Below are 21,629 nucleotides of genomic sequence, written 5' to 3' on the forward strand. Positions count from 1 at the left end.
TGCCCAAGCTCATGCTGCCAGCTCCACGCCCCAAAGCGTGGCTCAAGACCAGGAGGCTGCCTGTGCTGGGAGGACCAACTTCATCATTGCAGCTCTTGCTGCGTGGTTGCCTGCTATTCAGTTGTCCACTCCAAGCCACGTTGTCAGTGCAGCTCCAGACCCTTCACTCTCCACCTGCGAGACCAGAGACTCCTTAACAGGTTGTCCAGAGAGGTGGTAGATGCCCCATCCCTGGAAACATTCAAGGGGCTCTGAGCAACTTGATCTGATTGGAGATGTCCTTGCTCCTTGCAGCACGGTTGGACTAGATGACCTTTAAAGGTCCCTTCCAACCCAAACTATTTTATGATTTTATACCCCACCATCTGCCACCAAAGGTCTCTGAGCTCTTCTCTTTATTCCTCAGCCTCCTCAGGAAGAAGACGGCAGTTTTGCACTCACAGGGATAGGAGATGCTCAAGGACAACTTGATGGTACCAGAACAGTGGCTGATGTGGGCAAGCATGGTAAAGGGGAACTGTGGTTGAATGGTAAAAGTAGAAAATACTGTCCCTAACTTCGAAAACATTCCCATCTTTAGATATCATTACAGCGTACTATAGGGAAATTTGCAAAACACTTCAGCCACCATGTCTGTAGAAGCACCTTTCACTAAAAGTACCAGATTTCTTTCATCTCTGTCTGGCAAAGGGTTGTCACTACTCTTTTCCTGTAACATTCTAACCTTTTCTACAACCTTTCTACAACTCAGTTGCACTTTGTGTTGCAGAGCCAACAGCAACAGTCAGGCCCTCCAGCTTTCTCCATTTACCCCTCCTAGCTGTCTACATTTTTAATATCTCTGTGTACAATTTTCTCTTATACTTTTCATGCATAATTGTTCCTGACAAATCATGTTTTCCTGTTACTTCCTTCCTGTGCAAGGCTGACCTAATAATTAGTCCCTCATAGGGATTGTTTGCTTTCATATCATGTTGATGTGGATGGATTAGAGATAATGTATGAAAGTGTATGCAAAAAAAATTCCAAAGCAAATACATTAAGAGAGTGCTAGAAATACATTAGAACCGAGGCATATTTCTGCTCTTAAAGAATTTCCCTTTCTTATCTTTTTCAAACTTTCACAGGACAGCAAAAGCAGATGTGGCCTCTAAAAGTTGGTGTGGGCATCAATAGTTGGGAAAGATTGGTGAAATACTGTGGGGACAGAAATTACTTAAATTACTTAGAACCAGGACAGAAATTATTACTGCTCTCATTGTACCGGACTGCTGTGACATTGGTCTCCCACAGGACTGTTCTTCCTCTGGCTCACCCTGTCTCATTAACATTTTAACTGTGAGTGCAGCAGAGTGGCTGACGGGCAAAGTTCACCTTCGTGTTCCTTTTCTTTTTTATGGAGACTACAAGTCTGTTCAACTCTTAATAAAATAACCCTCAGGCCTCAAAGCACCACAGTAAAATAAATTATATATATAGTGGTATTTATAAAACAAGAATGCCTAGGCAGGACCCTGAGAAATGCCTTTGGGTAAGGTAGTTCCTTGTCCTAATGTACAGATTAAGTGAGTATGGGAGTGTTTTTGTATGTTTTAACCTAATGCAACTAAATCTTTCTATTACAAACTCTTTTTGACAAAAATCTATTGCTGATTGCCCCTGTGGGGTTTTCCTGAGACGTCATCCCACCACCCTCTTTTTCACTGAGAATATAGCCCTCAAATGATACTACTTTTAGTTTTTAATACCTACAAAGATGTGGGTGCAGCCTCAGTTTCATGTGCACTCAGCAAACAAAGATAAGGAGTTGAGATAATTCAAGGCTATACACTAATGAGTGGTTTCCAGCCCATCCTGATTTTGCTAATCCTCTGTGCAAGTGATCTGGGAGGAGGGCTCCGGAGTGGGAGGGATGTGCATGCTTGGTTTTCTATGTTTAGCTACATGCCATGTTCTCTCTGCTTGGTCACTACTAAACTTGAAACGAATTTTCTCATTAGTGCCTTAGACAAACAAAGTAGATTAAATAGCAAACATCAGGTTTCTCATGTCACTCAACATAAATCAAAAGGGCTTCGGCACTGCAATTCTTCCCCCACAGTCACCAGTACGGAGGCACTGGCGACTAAAGCAAGTGGATTTAGTTGCTCTTAAAGATCTGTTTTCAATAGAAGTTCAAACTCAATTTCTCCTTTTTTAATTATTTTTTTTTTTAATTGTAGAATGTAGAAAAACTGAAGTTTAAAAGACACAAAAAAGCAAGTATGAGAAAATGCCCAGAGAGAGGGGACTTGGTATCTCAGCAGTAATAATGTGAGACAGAAAGCTTTTTAATCAGTTCATTGAAGGAAGTTAGTTCAAAATGTCATAATCTTAGGCTATTTAGTAGCCTTCATGTGTTGAGCAGGAATTATAAGAAGGCAACAATTGTCAAATTAAAGTGAATATAAAATGTAAAGAGAAATGTAAATGGTATTTCAATAACACTTTTACTTTTCTAGCACTTTAATTGCCTGCATGTCCACACAGACATGGATATTCAGCATAGAGAAAAAATTACATCTATGAGAATCAGATGTGAAATTGCTCCTTGCTTGGAAATACAACAATTTTTTATTTTCTGCTAAAAGAATCAAATTGCTAAGATGCAGAAGCATTTTTGTCCTTTAAAGTTTGCCAGTCAACCCAGGAAAACAAAGAGACAGAAAACCAGCAGCTATTACACCAGGAAATAGGGTCACTTCAGCTCATGTGCCACCTACTCAAAGCTGGCGCTGAGCTGAGCTCAGGAAATACACAAAACAATTTAGCTCCTGGCTTTTTGCAAATGTCTGCCACCAGACTGTGGTTTCCTCAAAAGCATTTCTTCTTTGAACTTGCCTTAAGTATTCTTCTCAGAGCTTTTTTTTTTTAAAAAAAAACGACTTTGTGGATTGGTTTCAAACAGTATGGTATGAGTATGAAAATTTCATATTGAAAAACTGAAGCTGTTACTCAGTGCTCATTCTTCACCTCAAGTAGGTGCTCTTTCTTTTCTTAGAAACTCAGAGAACAAATTACTCCCACAGGGAAAACACACTTGCAGAAAAAAACCTGGAGCGTATAAGCCTGTGGGATAAACACTGAGATAGTCCATCGCAGGCTGGGCATATTTTGTAAAACACAAAAATATTTTCTTCCAGGGGAATGTAGATCTTGCCTGAGGCACATGTCTTCAAAAATATGAAAAATGATGTAAATGGTTTGTGACTTGGCAAGCCGAAATGCGAAGGGCATAGCAAAGTCCCTGCCACTTGTGTGCCAGTATCCTAATGTGTGTTGTGGTTTTCCTTACCCTGACCTCCTGCTGTGACAGTGCTCCGTCCTTCACAAAATGCAGCGCTTGGCTGAGCAAGCCGGCCCCAAACTTAGCCAACATAAATAACATCTGATCAAAAGCTACCAGGAGGTGAACCCAAAACGGGCATGAGTAATTCAAAACAAATTTGTTTCTTAATTCAAGCACATACTACAGGAACATTCAGTGGTATTCCTCCAGCTCTAGACTTGCACAGTAATGTACTTACTAATAATGTGACTGGATCAACATTTACAAATAGTTTACACATGAGTTTAGTGTCATTTAAACACAGAAAATACCAGACCATGTCACTGCTGAACCGACAGACCCTGGGACATTGTGGATACTCTTCGCACTGTCTCAGGTACTCACCTCTCCCGCTCCTGTTCCAAGAGGTTGGTAAAGTCATCACTCTTGTTCATGTAATCTGTATGTTTATGTTTCTCATTTTCTAGCTCATAAACTGTGCGGCGATGGCACTTCTCTGCCAACAGGAGCTGTTCCAGCATGCGCCGATATGTCTCTTTCTGCTTTTCTTCAAGTCTGTCCAGCTGGATTGTAGGAAAGGAGAATCAACTGTTTTAAAGCTCGCCTTGCTTACTTCATCTGATTTATTAACCAACAATGTTGTGTTTGGTAAATGTGAGTCCCATAATTTTATGCCTTGGGCTTTACATAAAGCAGTGACTAGAAATAAGAGTAACTGTCTTGTAAAAGTAATGATTTCTTTGGACGGTGTGTTTGCAATAAACATTTGCATGGTTCTCAGATACACAAAGGACAGAACTTCACGTAGTTTTAGGATAACAAATAATATTGTTGCAGTGCAGAATTTCCCCTGTGGCAACGTGCTGTGCATGCTTTCCTCATTTCACATGGGAAAAGCTGTAGCAATTGCTGGGGCGGGATAGATGCCCCAGACCCTGGGAGCCTGCGTTCATGCACCTAGATGTGGACTGGAGACCCGCATGTGGAGCATAAAGTGCAAGCTCAAGGCTGAGATTTGAGTTATGCATCTTCAGTGCACCTGTGGGACTACTGAGATAAAAAGTCTAAACTACTTAGGATCAGCATAGATTCAGTTTTACATTACCAAATATAATTCCTTATAAGCCTTAGGGTTTTCCCTTCAGCCTGTTTTTTGACAGAAATTTCTCTTTATTAGCACCATTTTACTTTTTTTTTTGTCATCTGGGTTTTAAAAATTAATTAAATATGCCAATTATTATTCAAAGAAACACTAAGGCCAGAGAGGCATGTCTAAAAAGTTGCCAGAGCACACCGAAGCCACCACAGCTACTCATGTCACTCCTTTCAGTGTTCCTTGGGAGCAGATGACAAACTCCATCCTCCCCCCCGCTGAAGCAGCCTGCAGCCCTGGTACTTCTCTGCCTGCTTACCCCAGCACAGCAGAGCATGCTCTGCCCAGTCCCAGCCCCTGCCTTGCGAGAATCATGTCTTCCTCAGCCCTGGCTGCGCTGGGCAGTTGCCATTTCACAGGGTGCCTCAGCAAGCTGAAGGAAATGAGAGACCAGGAAGACCAAGGTCATTTGCTCTCCAGAAGTTGGCCATGGCTGTTGAAGCAAAACAGTCGTTACATTTTGTAAAGGAGCCAGGTTGAATTCAGCCTTTGAGAGCAGATCTTTTGGACTTACGAAATTTTGTCACCATCCTATTTTAGCTCCAACATAACTCCTGTGGACCTACGCATGACAAAAGTTTTACACCGGGGTCCACATCAAATTATCAGCTTCTTTAGACAAAAGCCCTGCTAAGCTCTTTTAATCTTGTTTGACAGTATTTCAAGCATGCTCCCAAATGCTACTGTTTGTTTTCCTTATTTACTATCATCCCAAAAATTCCAGAAGGCACTTCAATCAGAATACATAGGATAAAGATATCCCATGGTAGAAACAATTCCTGGTGAAAAATTAAATCCTCTATAGGAGGAATTATGAAGATTTGGACAGGCCCTACAGTTTATTATACTGTATGTTGTTGCATGCTCTTTCTCAATGCCCTGGACTGTTATGAAACTATAAACATAAGCAGTGGCTGCTAATTTTGGCATTCATGCTGGCCTCAGACATTTCCCAGGACTGTTCTACATTCATTTATTGCTTAGATTTTAAAGCAAGAGATCGAATCCTACAGGTCTCCTTTAGGGGCTGAACTGACTTTGCAGTCCGAAAGCTTAAGTGACGTAAAATGATTATGGATTTATGATCCCATAAATATGGTCAAAGTCGATGTCTGAAGGTCTTCTTTTCCTAACTGGCCACATGGCAGTGCTCTAAAATGCCAAGAAAATCAGAGTGCTTGTTAGTGCTGTGAGCAGTAGAGGTTCTCGCTTAACAGCACTAGCCCTAAGGAGCATACAAGCTCTTTATTGTTGGTGTTCAAACACAGGGATTTTGCTTACAATTTATTCTATGATTGAGTGAGCAAGAAGATTCAATTTTTCTTCAATTTCTTGCCATTTGTACAAGTGCTGTATTATCCTCTTCCGTGCTTTGCACCCATGCAAAGCATGTGGAATCTTACTTCTGCTTATGATTCCCCCTGCACAGACGTAATGATGTAAATCAAGAAGTTATTACCTCTGAAATTGGTTTTTCATAGACGTCTTCCCCTATAGACTTTTCTTGGGCAAGGATGGCATCCCTGTGTAGCACTCGGAGCACGCTCCCTGGAGCTGCAGACCCATAATGAGCTTCTAAAACTTCAGGTTTGGTTTTCTCTGTCTTCAGCATGTGGATCACATCCTCCCTTGCCTGTAACATTGCAAATCAGTACCATAAGCCAATCTGTTAACCAACAGGGAAAACAAGGAAAATACAGGCATTTCATATGTATGGACTGCAAACGCAAAAATAAAATAAAGCAGAAGAATGATGGGCTGCTAATACAAATATAAAAACTTTGATAGATATCAGAGTAAACACGATCTGTGCAATCCAAATGCAGTTCTTGTAGGCATAAATTATTCTATTCCTGCCTGTCATTACATTTGAATGCAATGAATTTTCACCTGAGTTGCAACTATAGCCAGGGAACATCATTACTCTTCATATTCCTTCTCTTAGTCACTGTACGTGCTGTTCCCTGACTGGGGTAAGGAGATGAGTAGAACAAGGAGCACAAGTGAGCTGAATTAATATTTCTCAGACAGCCTTGAATCTTTGTGACTAAATGTTCTCTTCAAGTAATTTTTTAAAATAAATTTTTCTAAGTTTTGTTTGTTTAAACAAAACCCTAGAAACCTTGCAGACCCCAGCTAACCAGCATAACTGGCAGCAGACCCAAACAGGCTGAGCAAAGCTTCCCGGCAGTGAAGGAGGGATGCTGATGCTGGACCAGGGGGCTGCACCTGGGAGCAGCAGTGCTCCTGAGGCCGAGGGGAGCGTGGGTCCCAGCTTCTGTTCTCTGCCCTGAGTGGGAGCCCCCAGTTTCAGGCAGGCATCTAGGCATGAGACTGCTCTGCAAGGCCACCTGGCTAGGAATAAGGGGCATTTTAGGGCTATGCTGTGGACAAACGCTTAATCCTGAACTCTGTTTCTAATGATACTTGACAACATCTGTTAAGCCATCTGTAAAATGGGGGCAGGGCACTTGCTTGCCCTTCAAGGCAGGTTTATAAGGCCATGATCCAGGGAGGAGCTGTAAAAGGTACAAGTTTTCAGTGGGCACAAGGGAGGTCCCAGATTTTCCCATCTCTCTCACAAGCCCAAAGGGATGGGGGGCAGAATGGTATGGGCACCAATTTTTCTCTCATCTGCCTTTCCGACACTCAACCCATGTGAGCTTGGAAAGCAAATCAAGAGCTAAGGAAAGGTTCACATATTCTAGGAAAAATCCCTTACAAATCCCACCCCTATGTAAGCAGTGACTGTTTAGGATTTATGAACTGAGTAACACTTCATGCTTTTCCACAGTGTTTGTAATGGCGCTCCATATTATCCCTGTAGCAAATCTTAAATCTTTACCCAGTACCACAGAGGCATAGCAGCTCTACAAAACCACCTGCTTTTAAAATGAGCGAGGAAATAATTTCAGGAAATGGCAAAGACCCTTCAATCTTTTTCTTTTTTTAATCAAATAGAGTAATATGAAAATAAAACACAAAATTAGCTTGAGGCAAAGATCATGCCACCCAGTTGAGAACTAGCCCACTTATAAACAGCTAGCTGTAAGGGCTTACTCTGTACAACATTTTGTAATGTTAAGTAAAAGCTTTGTGCATGTCTACAAGATACAAAATACAGACTAGAATAGTATTAATGTTATTTCAGCACAAGCGTGGGAAAGGTGCATCACTCATGGATGTCAAAACTACAAGTGAATTATGTGGGCTCATTCCAAAGGGTCCAAAAGAGCCTGTAGACCTCACTACATCACATCCTGGGAATATGCCACTCTCCATAAAGGAAAAATGCTATTTTAGAAAAGTTTTAGACAGATTCAATAATATATAATTTTGTATGTCTCTGTAGAAATAACAGTTATCTTTGTGTCTTTGTTACTATGAGGCCAATGCTTCTATACTGAAGAAAAAGCCCTTTAAAAGTCTAATAGGATAGCAAGGGAGTTTGGGGAAATTTATAAATATCATCATTTTATGACGTGTTGTCTTAGGGCTTTTTAGGAAGAGACAGCTTTTGGCCCGTATCTGTGTCCTGCCCCAATGAACAGATTCGGTGTCCTGCTATGTGCCTTGCAGGAGGGGGCCCATGCCACAGGCACACTCAGGGAGAGCGCTGTGCGAAGGGAGCACAGAAAACAGGAGGATGAGGGGTCAGCCTTCTTCCACCTTAGGCACCAAGGGCCACAAACAAGCATGCTGGAACCTTGATTTGTTTTGGTCCTGAGCACAGAAAACTTCAGGCCCCACACATCCCATTCCTCAGGGACAGGCACACCTTGGACCCTATGCTTTTCGGGAGAGGAGGAGGATGGGTTCATTCTCTCCTGTTGAAGCTGTTGGGTCCCAGATGGCATAATTAAACATTGGCAGAGCCAGACAGAGCAAACAGAGACAACTCAGGCTTGGTGGTTTAACGCTCTGACTTGGGAGAGCAAAGAGCTGGACTCCAGGCCCTGCAATGGTCATTTAATACAGGGATAGCTGACAGAGGGACCGAACGCAGCGAGTCCCCCAGCCCCTCTGCAGCTGTGCACTGCCATGCATACTTTCCTTCCAGCCTTGTTACTCTTTAATCATTGGTGATTAAAATGGAGCAACTTTAGCACAAGGGAATGAGAGACCCTGAAACAGCTTACAACTTGCCAGCTAAGAAAGATTTTTGGGAAGCTGTGGGTTTGGGAGAGAGCTGAAGGAAGTCGGGCCAGGGGAGCAGGTGATGCTGAATGGAGGAACCGGCACCCCAAGCAGGAAAGAAAGTGCCCAAGCTCAGTCCAGAGCTTTGAAGGAAACCCCTAATCATTGCTTCATCTTTAAAAGCAAGCAGTGACACACTTAGCTTCAGCAGACAGGGGAAAGGTGTCAGCCCTGAAAATCCCTCGCTGCAGCTCAAGGGGAGGGTACCCAGTCCGGGACAGGGGGGGCGGCACCATCCCCAGGGCACAGACAGCTCCCTGCTCACATAAACCTTCTTGGGCACCCCACGCTCTGCAGGCACTCAGGATCTGGATCACGTTAGCGTGGCGAGGTGCCTTCTGCTTTTTCTGGCCTTGGCCATTGCTCCTATCATTGTCTTTTCAAGGGTATCGGCTAATTCACCAAGTACTCTGTTTCCATGGACTTATGATAACAGTTTGTGAAAAGCAAACTAACAAACAGATACTCAGGTTGCTAGGAAGCATTGGACCAAAAAAAAAGGGGCCTTGTGCTAATAATAAACTGGATAGAAATTTCCTTTTATTTGGTCAGCAATAAGCCCCAGCATAGGGAGATTCTGAAGGGCAGCTAAGTGAGGTCAGAGAGGGGCCTGGGCGACATCTTAACCTCCCATCAGCCTCGAGATTTGCAAACTCCAGTTAGCCTCTCTGAAACTTCTTAGGATCAATGTAGAGGGAAAGCACTGAAACAGCAGGCCTGTGTAACCTGCGATTTCATGTTTCCTCCAAATGACTAATTTGCCACTGAAACAACTAGTAGAGAGCTCACATGGAGATGCTATCTTTCAATGCATAGTGAACAACTACCATTATATTAAACCACAGGATACAGACCATTTTCAGAAAACAAGTCAGAACAATCCTGTAGAGGAACACTTGGGCTACTTCAACACGTATACCTGGAAAAAAGATACAAGAGACTCAAAGTGGAAGGTGCTAGCTAAGAAGAGGGAACCATACTGGCAAGCTGTTTCTACTGAGGGACATCTACTGTACGTGCCTCCTTGTCTCAAAGCACAATGCTATTTAGCTTAAATCATAAGCTAGGAGACAAACACAAAGAAGAGATTTCAAATTGGAAGTAAACTTGTATATAAATCCCAGAGGAAAGTTGTTAGCTGTTTTTGTAGAAGAAACACAGTGTTTGGCACAGGAAAGCCATCCCTCAAGTCCTTTTTTTTTTTTGTTTTGTTGGTGTTCTGATGAGAGTATTCAGGCATGAGAAGACCACATATTGCAACAGTTTGTAACACAATAAAACTTATTTGTGTAAGTCCAGAAGGCTGCAATTGGTCGGAAAAGCTCTTTAAAGTCAAGATACAGAATTTAGAAAATACATTCATTTACTTTTATTTTTTTTCCACTACTTAAATTGTCCTACCGAAAATGCCAAGCCAACATTCTATCTATACTGTTCAGATTGTAAGTTCTAGAAAATAAACAGACTTTTCTGTTAATTAAGTGCTCCCAAGTATCTGATTCCCTAAACAGTAGGAGCAATGAAAACACATCAATGAAGAGGCCACTTTTACCTCTTAGTAATACTCTCAAGGCAAGAAACACAGAAGGCTAGATATGTTGAGAGGTGTTTTTCCATACTCATCTTCTCCAGGAGCAAAGCCTGCCATCAAACTCATTGAACCATAGAACAGCCCAGGTTGGAAAAGACCTCAAAAGATCATCTGGTCCAACTTTTCATGGGAAAGGAAGCCTAGATGAGATCATCTAGCACCATGTCCAATCGCAACTGGAAAACGTCCAGTGATGGAGACTCTACCGTATCCATGGAAAGGTTGTTCCAGTGATTGATTGTTCTCACTGTAAAGAATTTATTTTGTATGTTGAAATGAAACCTCTCCCATTGCCTTGTATCTTCTCCATGTGGCTTCTTGTGAAGAGAGCACCTCTGTCTTCTTTGCAGCTGCCCTTTAAGTACTGAAATGCTGTAATGAGGTCTCCCACAAGCCTTCTCTTCTCCAGGGAGAAAAGACCTAGCTCCTTCAGTCTTTCATCATAGGGAAGGTTCTCTAGCCCTTTGATTATCGTCGTGACCTTCCTTTGGACCTTCTCCATCTTATCTGCATCTTTGTTGAATTGTGGGGACCAGAACTAGACACAGTACTCAATTAACTCCTTTGGCTGTCCCTGCTGATAGAGGAACTGCAAAGTTGAACTGTATCTAAGTCTCGTTTTGTGCTTACTGGAGCTGCCAAAATCTAAAGTATGGTAACCTGAGATCTTGAGTACACCCATGGAGAGGCTGAAGTACCATGGAGCACTGCCACCCTGCACAGTTTTGCCTGCTGTCCTTTCCCTCCTCTCCACTACCTGGTGATTAGTGCACTTACTTAAGATGTGGGGTCTGCATTTCTACCTGGGAAATATGAATTCCCTAAGACAATGCTCCCCTCCCTTCAGAAGCACATGCTAGCCACCCAGCTGGAGGAATGACGTGAGGCCACTCTTCGCAGGATTACCCCGAAATACTCATTTTTTGGCAGAATAAAAGAGAAGGCCTTCCTTTTGCTTGCTGGCTTCAGCAGAGCAGAGGTCTGAGTTCCAAACCTCACTTTACTACATGCCTAGTAAAATATTTAAATGATATAGAGAGGATGTAAATAGGTCCCTGCATAAAATTAAAACCATTTAGGAAACAATAGCATGACTCTGCTGCTTGTAAAGGGGGACTGGCAGCCTAGCAACCAAATTCTTAGTCAATGGAAAGACTGTTACACAAGCTCGGCATTCGGACGTGCTTCCTTCTCGTGCCCTGCCCTGCCGATTTACTACAGCCCTCTCTCCCCATTCCCACAGTCTTTGGCCTCTCCCATGAGACTCTTAACAAAACTCAGCACCCACTAAACGGGGAATTCTTGCCACAGCCCATTTGTCACCTGGGAAATGGGACTGAGCTGATCAAACTCATTTCACGTAAGGCACCTAGTAAATTGGAAAAAAATTACAGTTGTTTTCAAGATGGGCTGAATGGACACAAAGTAATCACTGTCAGCTGAGAGTGAAATCCAACACAAGATCCTTTGCCAGTGTATCTCCTAAACTCTTCTCCTGAATTCTGTTTGTAAGTAGCCTTCCTGCAAATTCAGTGTGCCTCTCGAAATCAGTTACCAGTAACTATTTCCTTCATAGCTCCATGTTTGGAGCCATCTAAAATACATCTAACTACTTCAGAGAAATCTAAATATTTCAATAACATGATGAGAATCCTCTCAATTATTTGAAAGAAGCTTTGAAAATTCAAAAGCAGGAGTAGTATTCACAGGGAATACACTTATGTAATATTTGGAAGATCTGATATTTCCAACTTTCAGCTATTTCTTTTCTAGTTATCATGACACTTTGTTATGCCTGCACAAGTGAAACCACCAAGAAATAGAGGTTTAATGTTTATTAAGTCATATTTTTATTGCCAGTGATTAATGGCAAGAAATAACTATCAAACCACAGACAGGAACCTTTACTTCTACTTAAGTTGTTACATGCATTTCACACAGTTCAGGTTATTTATAGTGCAACAGCTGCTCTGCACTGCATCAGAAACTGGATAAGGTCACAGGTTCTCCATGTAATGTTGTGGCCTTAGCGGTGGCTGATTTCCTAAATTCCAGTAGACTTTACAAATGTTTCACCTAGAGCTAACAAATATCACAAACAAGGCATCCTTCTGAGGGAGATCAGGAGGATGTTCTCACACTGCTTTCCATGCTATCCAGGACGAGTTCATGCTGTGTCATTGCCAGGGCAGGTATAGTCCTGTCTCTGAAAATTCCCATTAGAGACCTCAGAGTGTGAATACTGTGTGTTTGTTTAGTTTACTCTAGTGAAGACAGCATCTTCAGGCAGGTGTACTTGAAAAACTGTACCTGGAAAACTTTCTTAACACTAATCCACTAATCCATGTTTAAACTCAGTAACTTCCCTTCCTTTCTTACCTTAGGAGGAAATTGAAATATTTAAAAGGAAAGTGCACTTTCTTCATTTTGTGTCATGATGCTATGAATATGAATAGAGAAAGCCATAAAAATTACCCCTGCCTACTGGAATGACAGTTGTTAAAGGCCTGATTCCTCAAGCTATCCCTACATACTGCTACAAGGGCTGGGTAGCAATTTGTCTTCCAGGTCAGATGCACTTAGTGTACAAAGCATGCTTCAAAGCTGAGAAATTAGGTGCTCCACTGCATATTGCATCGTACAAAGCTCCTTTTTGCTAAAAGCTTAATATATATTTTTCTCTCCTATATCACATATCTGAAGTAGCCTTGTTTATATCACTCACTGAATGATTCTAGCCACGCAAAATGCTGGCTTATGACACGTATACATAGTTTTTCTTGCAAGGAAGACTCTATGTACAGCAAAGTTTTTTTCTTGCCTTTCATCTTAGTTTGATTTCCTAATACTTGTAACTGTGGAGTTCATTTGCATGGATTTCGTTAACATTTCTGGACTCGGGTCTATGTACGTGATTTACTTTGGATGTAAAGAGGTTATTTCAGAGATGAAAGCTGTTTTCTTACAAAAGTTTAGTGAAATATATCCAGAAATACAAGTGATCCCTCATGACTCTGGGGATATGAAACAGAATTGTCCTATCTTCTCCACACCATGCAGAACTTTCCGGCCTTGTATGAAACCTTTAGAGCTATACAATGTATTTCATTGTTGTGCATTATCTTGCAGTGATAACACAGAAAGTCCTTCTAAAATCAATACTGGAGGAGAAGCACATGATAGACCAGCTCATCCACTGCACAAATCCTCTGAAATGGCTTCAGAAGAATTACATCAGAGATTAATTTGGCCTCTTATGTTTAAAAAAGTCCATGCTAAAGATTGCATGGAGAAGCTGAGGAGAAGCAGCGCTGAGCAATGTATTACTTCTTACAGCAAGCTTTGAAACAGATCAAATGAGCACTAGAAGACATCTGTCTGTTATTTCCTGCCCACACAGCTTTGTTCTGCTTTATTGCCAGAGAGCTCCATGGATGATGTCACTTTTTTTCTGAAGAAAACAGGCCACCAGAGCCTTTCACTGACATAATTAATTATCTGTAGTCTGGGCCATAGCCAGAAAATTCCCATGGCAAGGCCCTGAGAAGTATTAACTCCACACTGCTTGATGTTTTCAGAATTATTAGCGTCTGGGATATCCTGACTTGTCTTTTCACACTGAAATAATGCTTTGCTAGATATTATCGAACCGTGGGGCAGTTACTGCAGCATATAGAATTACAGTGTCATGATCCAGTCAGCACAGAGAGACCACTGCAAGGGGTCACTGTCAGTTACGTGCACGAATCTGCATGTTGGAATATGCTTTATATGCTTCATCAATGCATCACAATGGGCAAACCTGCTCATTTGGATTTGCCGTATCCAGTCCTACAGTTTACATCTCAGCCAACATTAACCATGTAATAAAATTTTGCACATGACCTGAAGCCAGGCAGCAAGCAGACACCACAGATTGATCCAACCAGCCAGCAGCGAGAGGCAGAAGCATCTATTAAAACACTTTTTTGGATACCTGAGCAGGAAGAATCATTAACAACAGCACATGAATAACTGTATTGGCAGTTCAGGGCTGGTATGTGACATCCTCACAAATGAGATAATTAACAAAGCAACTTCAGGTCTTTTCTCTGACCAGCACTAGTCACCACAATGCTTGCAAAGACAGAGGAGAGCTCCCTGGGTCAGGTACTCCAAATCAGACACGAAAACCCAAATGACTAAGTCCCTGTTCTGGTTTATTCATGCTAAGGAAATGAGCTGCAGCTTTCCACATGCTAGGTGAATGGCCAATCACGAGCTACTCCAGCAGTATAGGAAGACATTAAAATTGCAGGACATTTCCCACACATTGAGGTGTTTTTATATTGCTGGAGTCGTGCGGTAAGTTGCCATGTTCCTCTGGTAACCACAACTTATTTTGTGATCAGTTAGCACCTCTTTAAGAAGAAAAATTTATTACTAAAGAAAGTGTAGTAACAGAAAAACATTTCTTTTCCTCTTTCTTGTATTATCATCTGCCCCTTAATCTTATGTTAACTGGTCTGGACCAAGACTCAAGAGATCTATGTTCTGTTCATGGACCTCTTTCTTGAGCTTCACACATAAAATTATCCTCACCATGCTCCAATTTCCATTCCATAAAGGAAATAATACTTCCCAGGAATTCTGTGAGATTTAATTCATAAGTATATATAAGACCTAGGTACTAACACTACAAATACCACAAAAAATTTGGCACTCTAACATCAGTATAGTTGTTCTCCTATTCATTTTCCCTTGTTCATTACATTCTTTTATTTCCTCCATGGTTATGTATTTCTATACCATCATCCAATTTGGTGAAATCCATTGGAAATTAAAAGTATCTTAATTAGACATGTAACTCAGGTTGTCTAAATTGCTCTTTGAAAATGCTTCATTGGCTGTATAAGGAACTGAAACATCTGAAATGAGGTGCTCTGACCTGAACTCCAGGGAGGCACTTGGAGCTGCTGGCATAGGTACCCTTTCTCTTAGAGGAACAAACCCACCCAGGCATTTTTTTCGACAGTGATCTAGCTGCCTTCTGGCAGGAATGAGCATGCCTGGAGTGGGACAGGGCGAGAGACAAGCCGGTGCCAGCACAGCCACAGCCATCAGGATTATGAAGTTAGAGGAAATCCTTCTGTCTCTTCTGCAGAGACACGAGCATAACTCAAGAGTGGGATACCAACAGACATAAGTGTGTATACATGGGTAATAAACTGTATACACAACTTTCTCTTGTCAAAGAGTTTTGTTGGCTTCAGCAAGCTGTTTTTTCAGTGCTCTGTGCTACGTGGATATGCATTCAAGTTACTGATGACCGATGAATGGGCAAGAACAGTAGGACTGCAATACAGCAAGCACTCACCAGTGTAGCCAATTATTTCAACAGAGGAGTTGTCAGACGAAATGAGGGAAGTGGTGCGAACTCTTAGAGTGAAGTAACTTAGAGAGGGCAGGCATCGAAAGGCACAGAGTTAGAGCTCCTGGCCATGCTCATGACTCCCTTACAGCCTCCTGCTGTCTCCAAAATCCCCCTGATCCTCCCCAATGTCTGTCCTTCCACTTGCCCTCCTGAAATCCCTCCATTCTCCCATTGCATTCCCAGGAATGACTCTGAAACCCTTCAAAATGCCATTTTGCCTGAACTGCTGAGACTGCCTGAGCCAATACTGGGGAAAAGGGTTTTCATTATGAAGCTAACCGCATCAATACTTCTGTTTCTGACTTGTTTGAACTTGAATGTGACAAATGCCTGGAAGTTACCATGCAACTGTACTTGGATTAGTCAGTTCCACTCATTTTGCTGACATGGAAGAATTGATGCTAATTTTTTAGCAAATAAAACCAATCATTTCCAGGATAGGAAAGACTTTGCTTGCAAAATCCAAACCATTCCTGTCTTGAGAAAGGACTTCCCTTCACAGTGTCTCAGTAATGCATCATTTTGGGTGCTGCATGTGCACAGCCCTCAGAAATAAGTCACTGAGCTCATTTTATTTTGGACATCATGCGAAATTCTACACTGAAGCTAGCGATTTCATAAAGATGTGGCAAGACACAGGATGTTTGGTAGGGCCAGCAGTTTTCCATGTGAAAATATTACATTTCTCTCATTTTAGTCAACCAATAGGTGGAGCCTTTAACCCTAGAAACAAGATGCTTTTTCAAATAGCCATGTTCTCACAATTTTTATATAAAAACTTATATTTGCTTTTATTAAAGCTCATTTTGGATTGAAAATAATCCATTTTGCTCTCAGGAGCTTATCTGATCCTCAGCTGGAGAAGAGGAGACACAAATTTAATAAGTGCACAACCAGGGCAGCAAAGTTAATAAAAACAGATTCAGCTACAACTGCAATGTTAAATTAACAACTGGTGAGTCAGAGTGCTGGACAGCATTATGACACATAAGACATATGCTCACTGCAAGCTCTCCCAAGAATGCCAGATATTTTAAAGTCAGAGAGCCCATGCATCTAGCATTTATTGCAAAAGGATTGGCCTTGTCCTCTCCCACAGAGTGAGCCTTCTTTCAAGAAAATTAGAAAAGATACAAGCTTTCTCATTACTGTTGCACTGAGTATACAATTTCTATTAAGTAAATGAAAAAAAAAAAACAACCCAGGAGTCAAATGACATCAGTTGATTATGATTATTTTTAAAAGTTTGCAAAGGAGGTTCAGTTAAAGGCACTGATCCTAATGGGAACAAGACTAAAACTTAGAAGTTGATTGGGGACAGTCCTTACTGTTTTGGACAGGAGACCAAGAATTTTTGAAAAAAAAAGTCGAAGATGCTTATACTCTTCCCTCTGCTGTAGATGAGATGTTAAATGAATCAGAGACACCTGCCAGTTATTCCTCTCCTTTCTGATCCTCCAAGCTTAAATAATGCGATAGATGTAGCTCTGTTAAGTATAGCTCAGGCATTAACAGAGAAGGATGTTAAAACGTCTTTGTGAAAGAGGTTTTCAGCCCACAGCTGTCCAGTGACAGTGACATTTTATTGAGGATAATTACTCTGAAAAACATATAATTCTAAAGCAATTTTATTACCAAAGAGATGGCTATCATCACTATGGTTGATAGTACCTCTGCCCTTAATTTCAGAGGGAGCGGGAAATTGCCTGAATAGCACAATTTAACTACATTTCAGTATACTGTCTTATTTTTTAGTTTTTCTCTCATAAACCAGCAGGACTCTATTTTAAATTTCATTATTCTAGGGCTTGCTAGACAAGCCCTACCTACCTCCTATGGTATCTCCTGCACTTTGCACAGCAGTGATTGCAAGCTACAGAAAAAAACATAGTATTCTGCACAACATTAATCTCTGGTTATAAATTATTCAATGAAAACAGAAGAGAGCATTTCTGGTCTGAAGTCCATCCTAACTTAATTTTTTTGTCCTGCAAAAGCCTGCTTCATCAGGAGAACACAAACAAACAAGAGGTCAGTCAGAGGGGAGAGAGTTTTTTCACTCATTGTACTGATATTCTTACACCAGAATTTTTTAGGATTTTTTTTTTTGGCTCTCATTTTGCTACAGTGTGGATACCATCTTTCTCTTCATTGTCTTGCCTTTTCTATGCCTTCTTTACATGTCTCTAGCTTGGCTACATTTATCACTGTTACATTCCCCCTTTCCTTACACTCTTTTTCTTCTATTGCCCAACCTCTTTCCTCTCATTCCATTCTCCTTAAGTCACTTCTCCCTCCTCACATTAACCCTATCTTCTCCTTTTCCTTGTAGCTCTGTACATGCCAAAGTTTTCTCTCGGGAATTTGAATTGCATCTGTATGATATGCTCAGAAAATCTTGAACTATTTCAATCCAATTTAAAAGACTTTGCAGTTATAAACACTTATGCAAACCTACTGTACATACACTTTTTTCTGGCTTTACCTATTCTTTCCACTCTGGCTCCTCTTCAGCTTGTCACATTGTGAGATATTGCTAATGATCATTTGAAAACTCCTTCTCTTCACTCTGTTTTGTACTCTTTCCTCCAATGCCAAGGCACCTTGTCCCAACTTTCTCTTCTGACTTTAATACTACATAAAAGAAACACATCAGGTTTCCACCCACCTGTTGCTCCCATATTCCTAGCTTGAGATTTCAGGCAGCTCAATATTTAATATTAATGCAAGAGTATCAAGACAGACACTGAAGAAAAAATATAGGAGTTTGTACTGTGCTTTTAACTAGCCTAGGTGGCTATCACAGTGTTGTTTCAACATCTCACGAAAGTCAAGTTCAAAACAAAAGCAGTTCAAGGCATTACATGAAAGTTTACATATTGGAGCAAAAGGAAAAAGAGACAGAGAAAAAAGCATCACAACTACAGCTACAGAGATTGTTTATATCAGTCAGACTGACAAGTGATGAGAAGGCCAAACAGAGCCATGTCAGCAGAGAAAGGGAAATATTAAACCCAATGTACAGGGCACCAGTGAGCTCTCTCCTACTGCACTGTGTGCAGCTCCTGCTCCAGATGTTAAGATGAACCCAGGGTGTAACTGGCTCTGATCAAAGGGTGATGGAAGACATGGAAAGTTTATATTGCTAAAGGAAACTAAAAGGATGTGGCACAGCTAGCACAGCAAAACAGAGGTTCTGAGAGTATGAGACTGCTGTCTACAAGCACATCAGGCATTAAACAGTAGGAAGAGAATTTTCAAAGCACAATCGATGTATAACGCAATTTTCTTAAGAGTTTCACTAGGCATAATTGCACTAGAAATTAAAAGAAATAAATTTGTTAAATGTTAAATGTTAAAGCTTTTTCATTCTGGAACTATTTTCTGATAGGAGTAGTCAAGGTAAACAACCCAACTAGTCTTAAATTACAGCTTGATAAATTCATGACAAAGGTTGAATGAAGTGCTTGCCTAAAGAATTAGCTGCTGGGAGTTGATTTACAGCAGATCTTCATCACTGTACACAGTGGAGTCATTCGATCTCTCCCCTTGAAGGAGGGATGCTACGCAAATAGGTTTACCTCTGAATATCTGCTGTACAGTGCTTCCCTTCAAAAGTCAGTCCAAATCTAGTGTTACATTAGACTGCTTGGAAGTCTGAAGACCTCTCAGGAATTGTGGCTTGTCATTAATCTATATCTAACTTGTATGTTATACATACTGTTCTCCAAGACATCACGTTTCACATATTGCCTATCTCCTCATCTTTTTCTGAGGAGAAAAACTCTACTCCACAGAGCCAGGCTCTCAGGAAGCATTTCCCTTGGTCCTAAAGCATGTGAGAGATCTCAACAGGAATGGGTAGCTGAGCTGCAGGGAATGAATGCAATTTCTGCACTGCAGAAGCACAGTAAAACATGGGCTGTAGTAATGGCCTCAAGCAGAAAAGTTGCTCTTATTTGAATTGGTACGAAATATAGGAAGCTATCTCCCAAGCTTAAATTGTCATTTGGCAATAGGCACAGAACCTGGCTAAGAAATTATTTTTCTTGAAAAACCTAATGATTTGTAGTGAGATGCTGTCTTTGTAATCATACTTTTATTATTGTGGGTTTTTTTTTCCAACACATGCAATAAAAGAATGAATAGTAAACATGTATGAATACTGCTCCTCATTTCCTTTTAGGCCCCTAATCAGGAAACATTGAAATTCAGTGTTAGCATTGTTGGAGATTAATGCCTGCTGCTCAGAAAGTGTACAGGGAATATATTCCTGCCAGGACAAATACACAGGCTGTTGGACAAAAATCTGTGAATCACAGATAGGATTATACCATCATTGTAAAGATGCATGCTGCCTGTGTTGCTCTGTAATTAGTAATCTTTACATCTCGGTTTGACCGAAATCACTGTAACTACCAGGGAAATTAATACTGTAACTTCATGGTCCAATTTATTCTACTGGTGTTTGAAATTTTATTTTCAGAACAGTTTTGCAGTATTTAAAAGTTAGATTTTTTTTTTCCAGGTACAGGAAAAAATCCATCATGGATTTTTTGCCCCTGAACATTCAATATGTGTTTAAAGATCATGTAATCACTGCTTTTTTATATGAGCAGTGAGACCACACAAGAGATAAGACACTCTACTGAGCTATAAGGCCTTTAAAATAAATTCCTGTCATCTGTTCACTTGTTTCCCGCTCTCCTTCAGAGAAGTTGCATTAAGAGCTCTCCTACCATATATACTGGGATAAATTTGCACCATTGCAACTTCCCTATACTTTTTCTCCCCTTCTGTTTTCTTACAAAATAAGGCCTAGGCTACGGCGACCTCAGCCATTTATGAAAATCTTTCCTTCTCTACATTCAGTAAGTGCACAGGGCCCAGCCAGGAAATCTGACGACAGGCAAAGCTGAATCCAACTTGGCCCTGGGAGCTACAGCACAGGCAAGTTACCTGAGGTCATTATATTTTTATTTTTTTAAAAAAAGGAAGACATAAACATCACTGCTAGGGCATGCCTCCACAGTTTGCTGGCACATTCACCTTCAAAACAAATTGCTGGGAGGCCAGGTCCTCAGGTAAGGACTCAAAACTGATACCGACAGCAACATGGCATGGGTCTATGTTTGCTGTATTGTTAGATTATATGAATAGTGAACTAAGCACATGAAGCATATGTGTACATTACCAGTTCACCCTGCTAATCTCATGGTTGTCATGACCAGATTACTCCCCATGGCTGAGCTCGCTCTTTGGGGTTTACAAGGCAGTATCACCCTGCTAGGCGTCCAGTTGTGCAGGCATAAGATCCGTCCTGCTCGTGGCTGCTGAGTAAACGGTCATGGTATTTTATCCCATTTTTTTCTTAAAAAAATATTGGACCTCCCTACAGGTACAGCCTGCTGTTATTCTCAAAACAAAATCGTCTTATATATGCCTATATAATGTTTGCTTTCCCAGTATTGAAATGGCTTCAAAATAAACCCACAGTCTGATTTGTCAGTCCAGCAAAACACCAGCCAGCCACCAGAGATGTCCGAACACATCTGAAAATGAAAAGCCACAAAATGAGTCAGTGCATTAGGTCACTGTGACAGCCAGGAGGTAATACCAGAGTATTTGCTTTGGCTGGAGTCTTCCTTGGCTCATCTTCATTTGTAGCGTCAAAGCCAGGCTCTCATCTCAAGCCAAAGTGCTGTAGCTTGCCCACTTCAGTAACGGTTCAACACAGGTACCAGGTAAATAACTAACCAGAAAGGGGGGGGGGGGGGTTTGAAATGAAATTAAAAACTCCTGTGGATTAAAAGGAATAATGATTCTCTTCCCTGCCTGGCAATAAGGCACAGAAGAAGAGACACACTTTACGGCTACCAGCATGATTGTCTTCACAATCCTCCTGTGATGCCAGGAAGCTTTTGCAATGCCTAACATCTCTGTGGGG

The 21,629-nt window shown here is 41.2% G+C and overlaps 1 protein-coding gene across 4 annotated transcripts in view; it reads right to left on the bottom strand.

The window, feature by feature from the left end:
* Positions 1–21,629, bottom strand: part of FILIP1 (filamin A interacting protein 1) — a 111,326-nt gene that overhangs the window by 43,145 nt on the left and 46,552 nt on the right. For all 4 annotated transcript variants that reach the window (XM_086744708.1, XM_086744706.1, XM_086744710.1 and 1 more), the window contains 2 exons: positions 5,941–6,114; positions 3,713–3,891 (listed from right to left, as the gene is read on the bottom strand). In XM_086744708.1, coding sequence (XP_086600834.1) covers positions 3,713–3,891; positions 5,941–6,114 — 353 coding nt within the window. The remainder of the gene's footprint in view (positions 1–3,712; positions 3,892–5,940; positions 6,115–21,629) is intronic.

The sequence above is a fragment of the Chlamydotis macqueenii genome, chromosome 3 (genome assembly GCF_036417535.1).
Source record: "Chlamydotis macqueenii isolate bChlMac1 chromosome 3, bChlMac1.mat, whole genome shotgun sequence".
NCBI lineage: Eukaryota > Metazoa > Chordata > Aves > Otidiformes > Otididae > Chlamydotis > Chlamydotis macqueenii.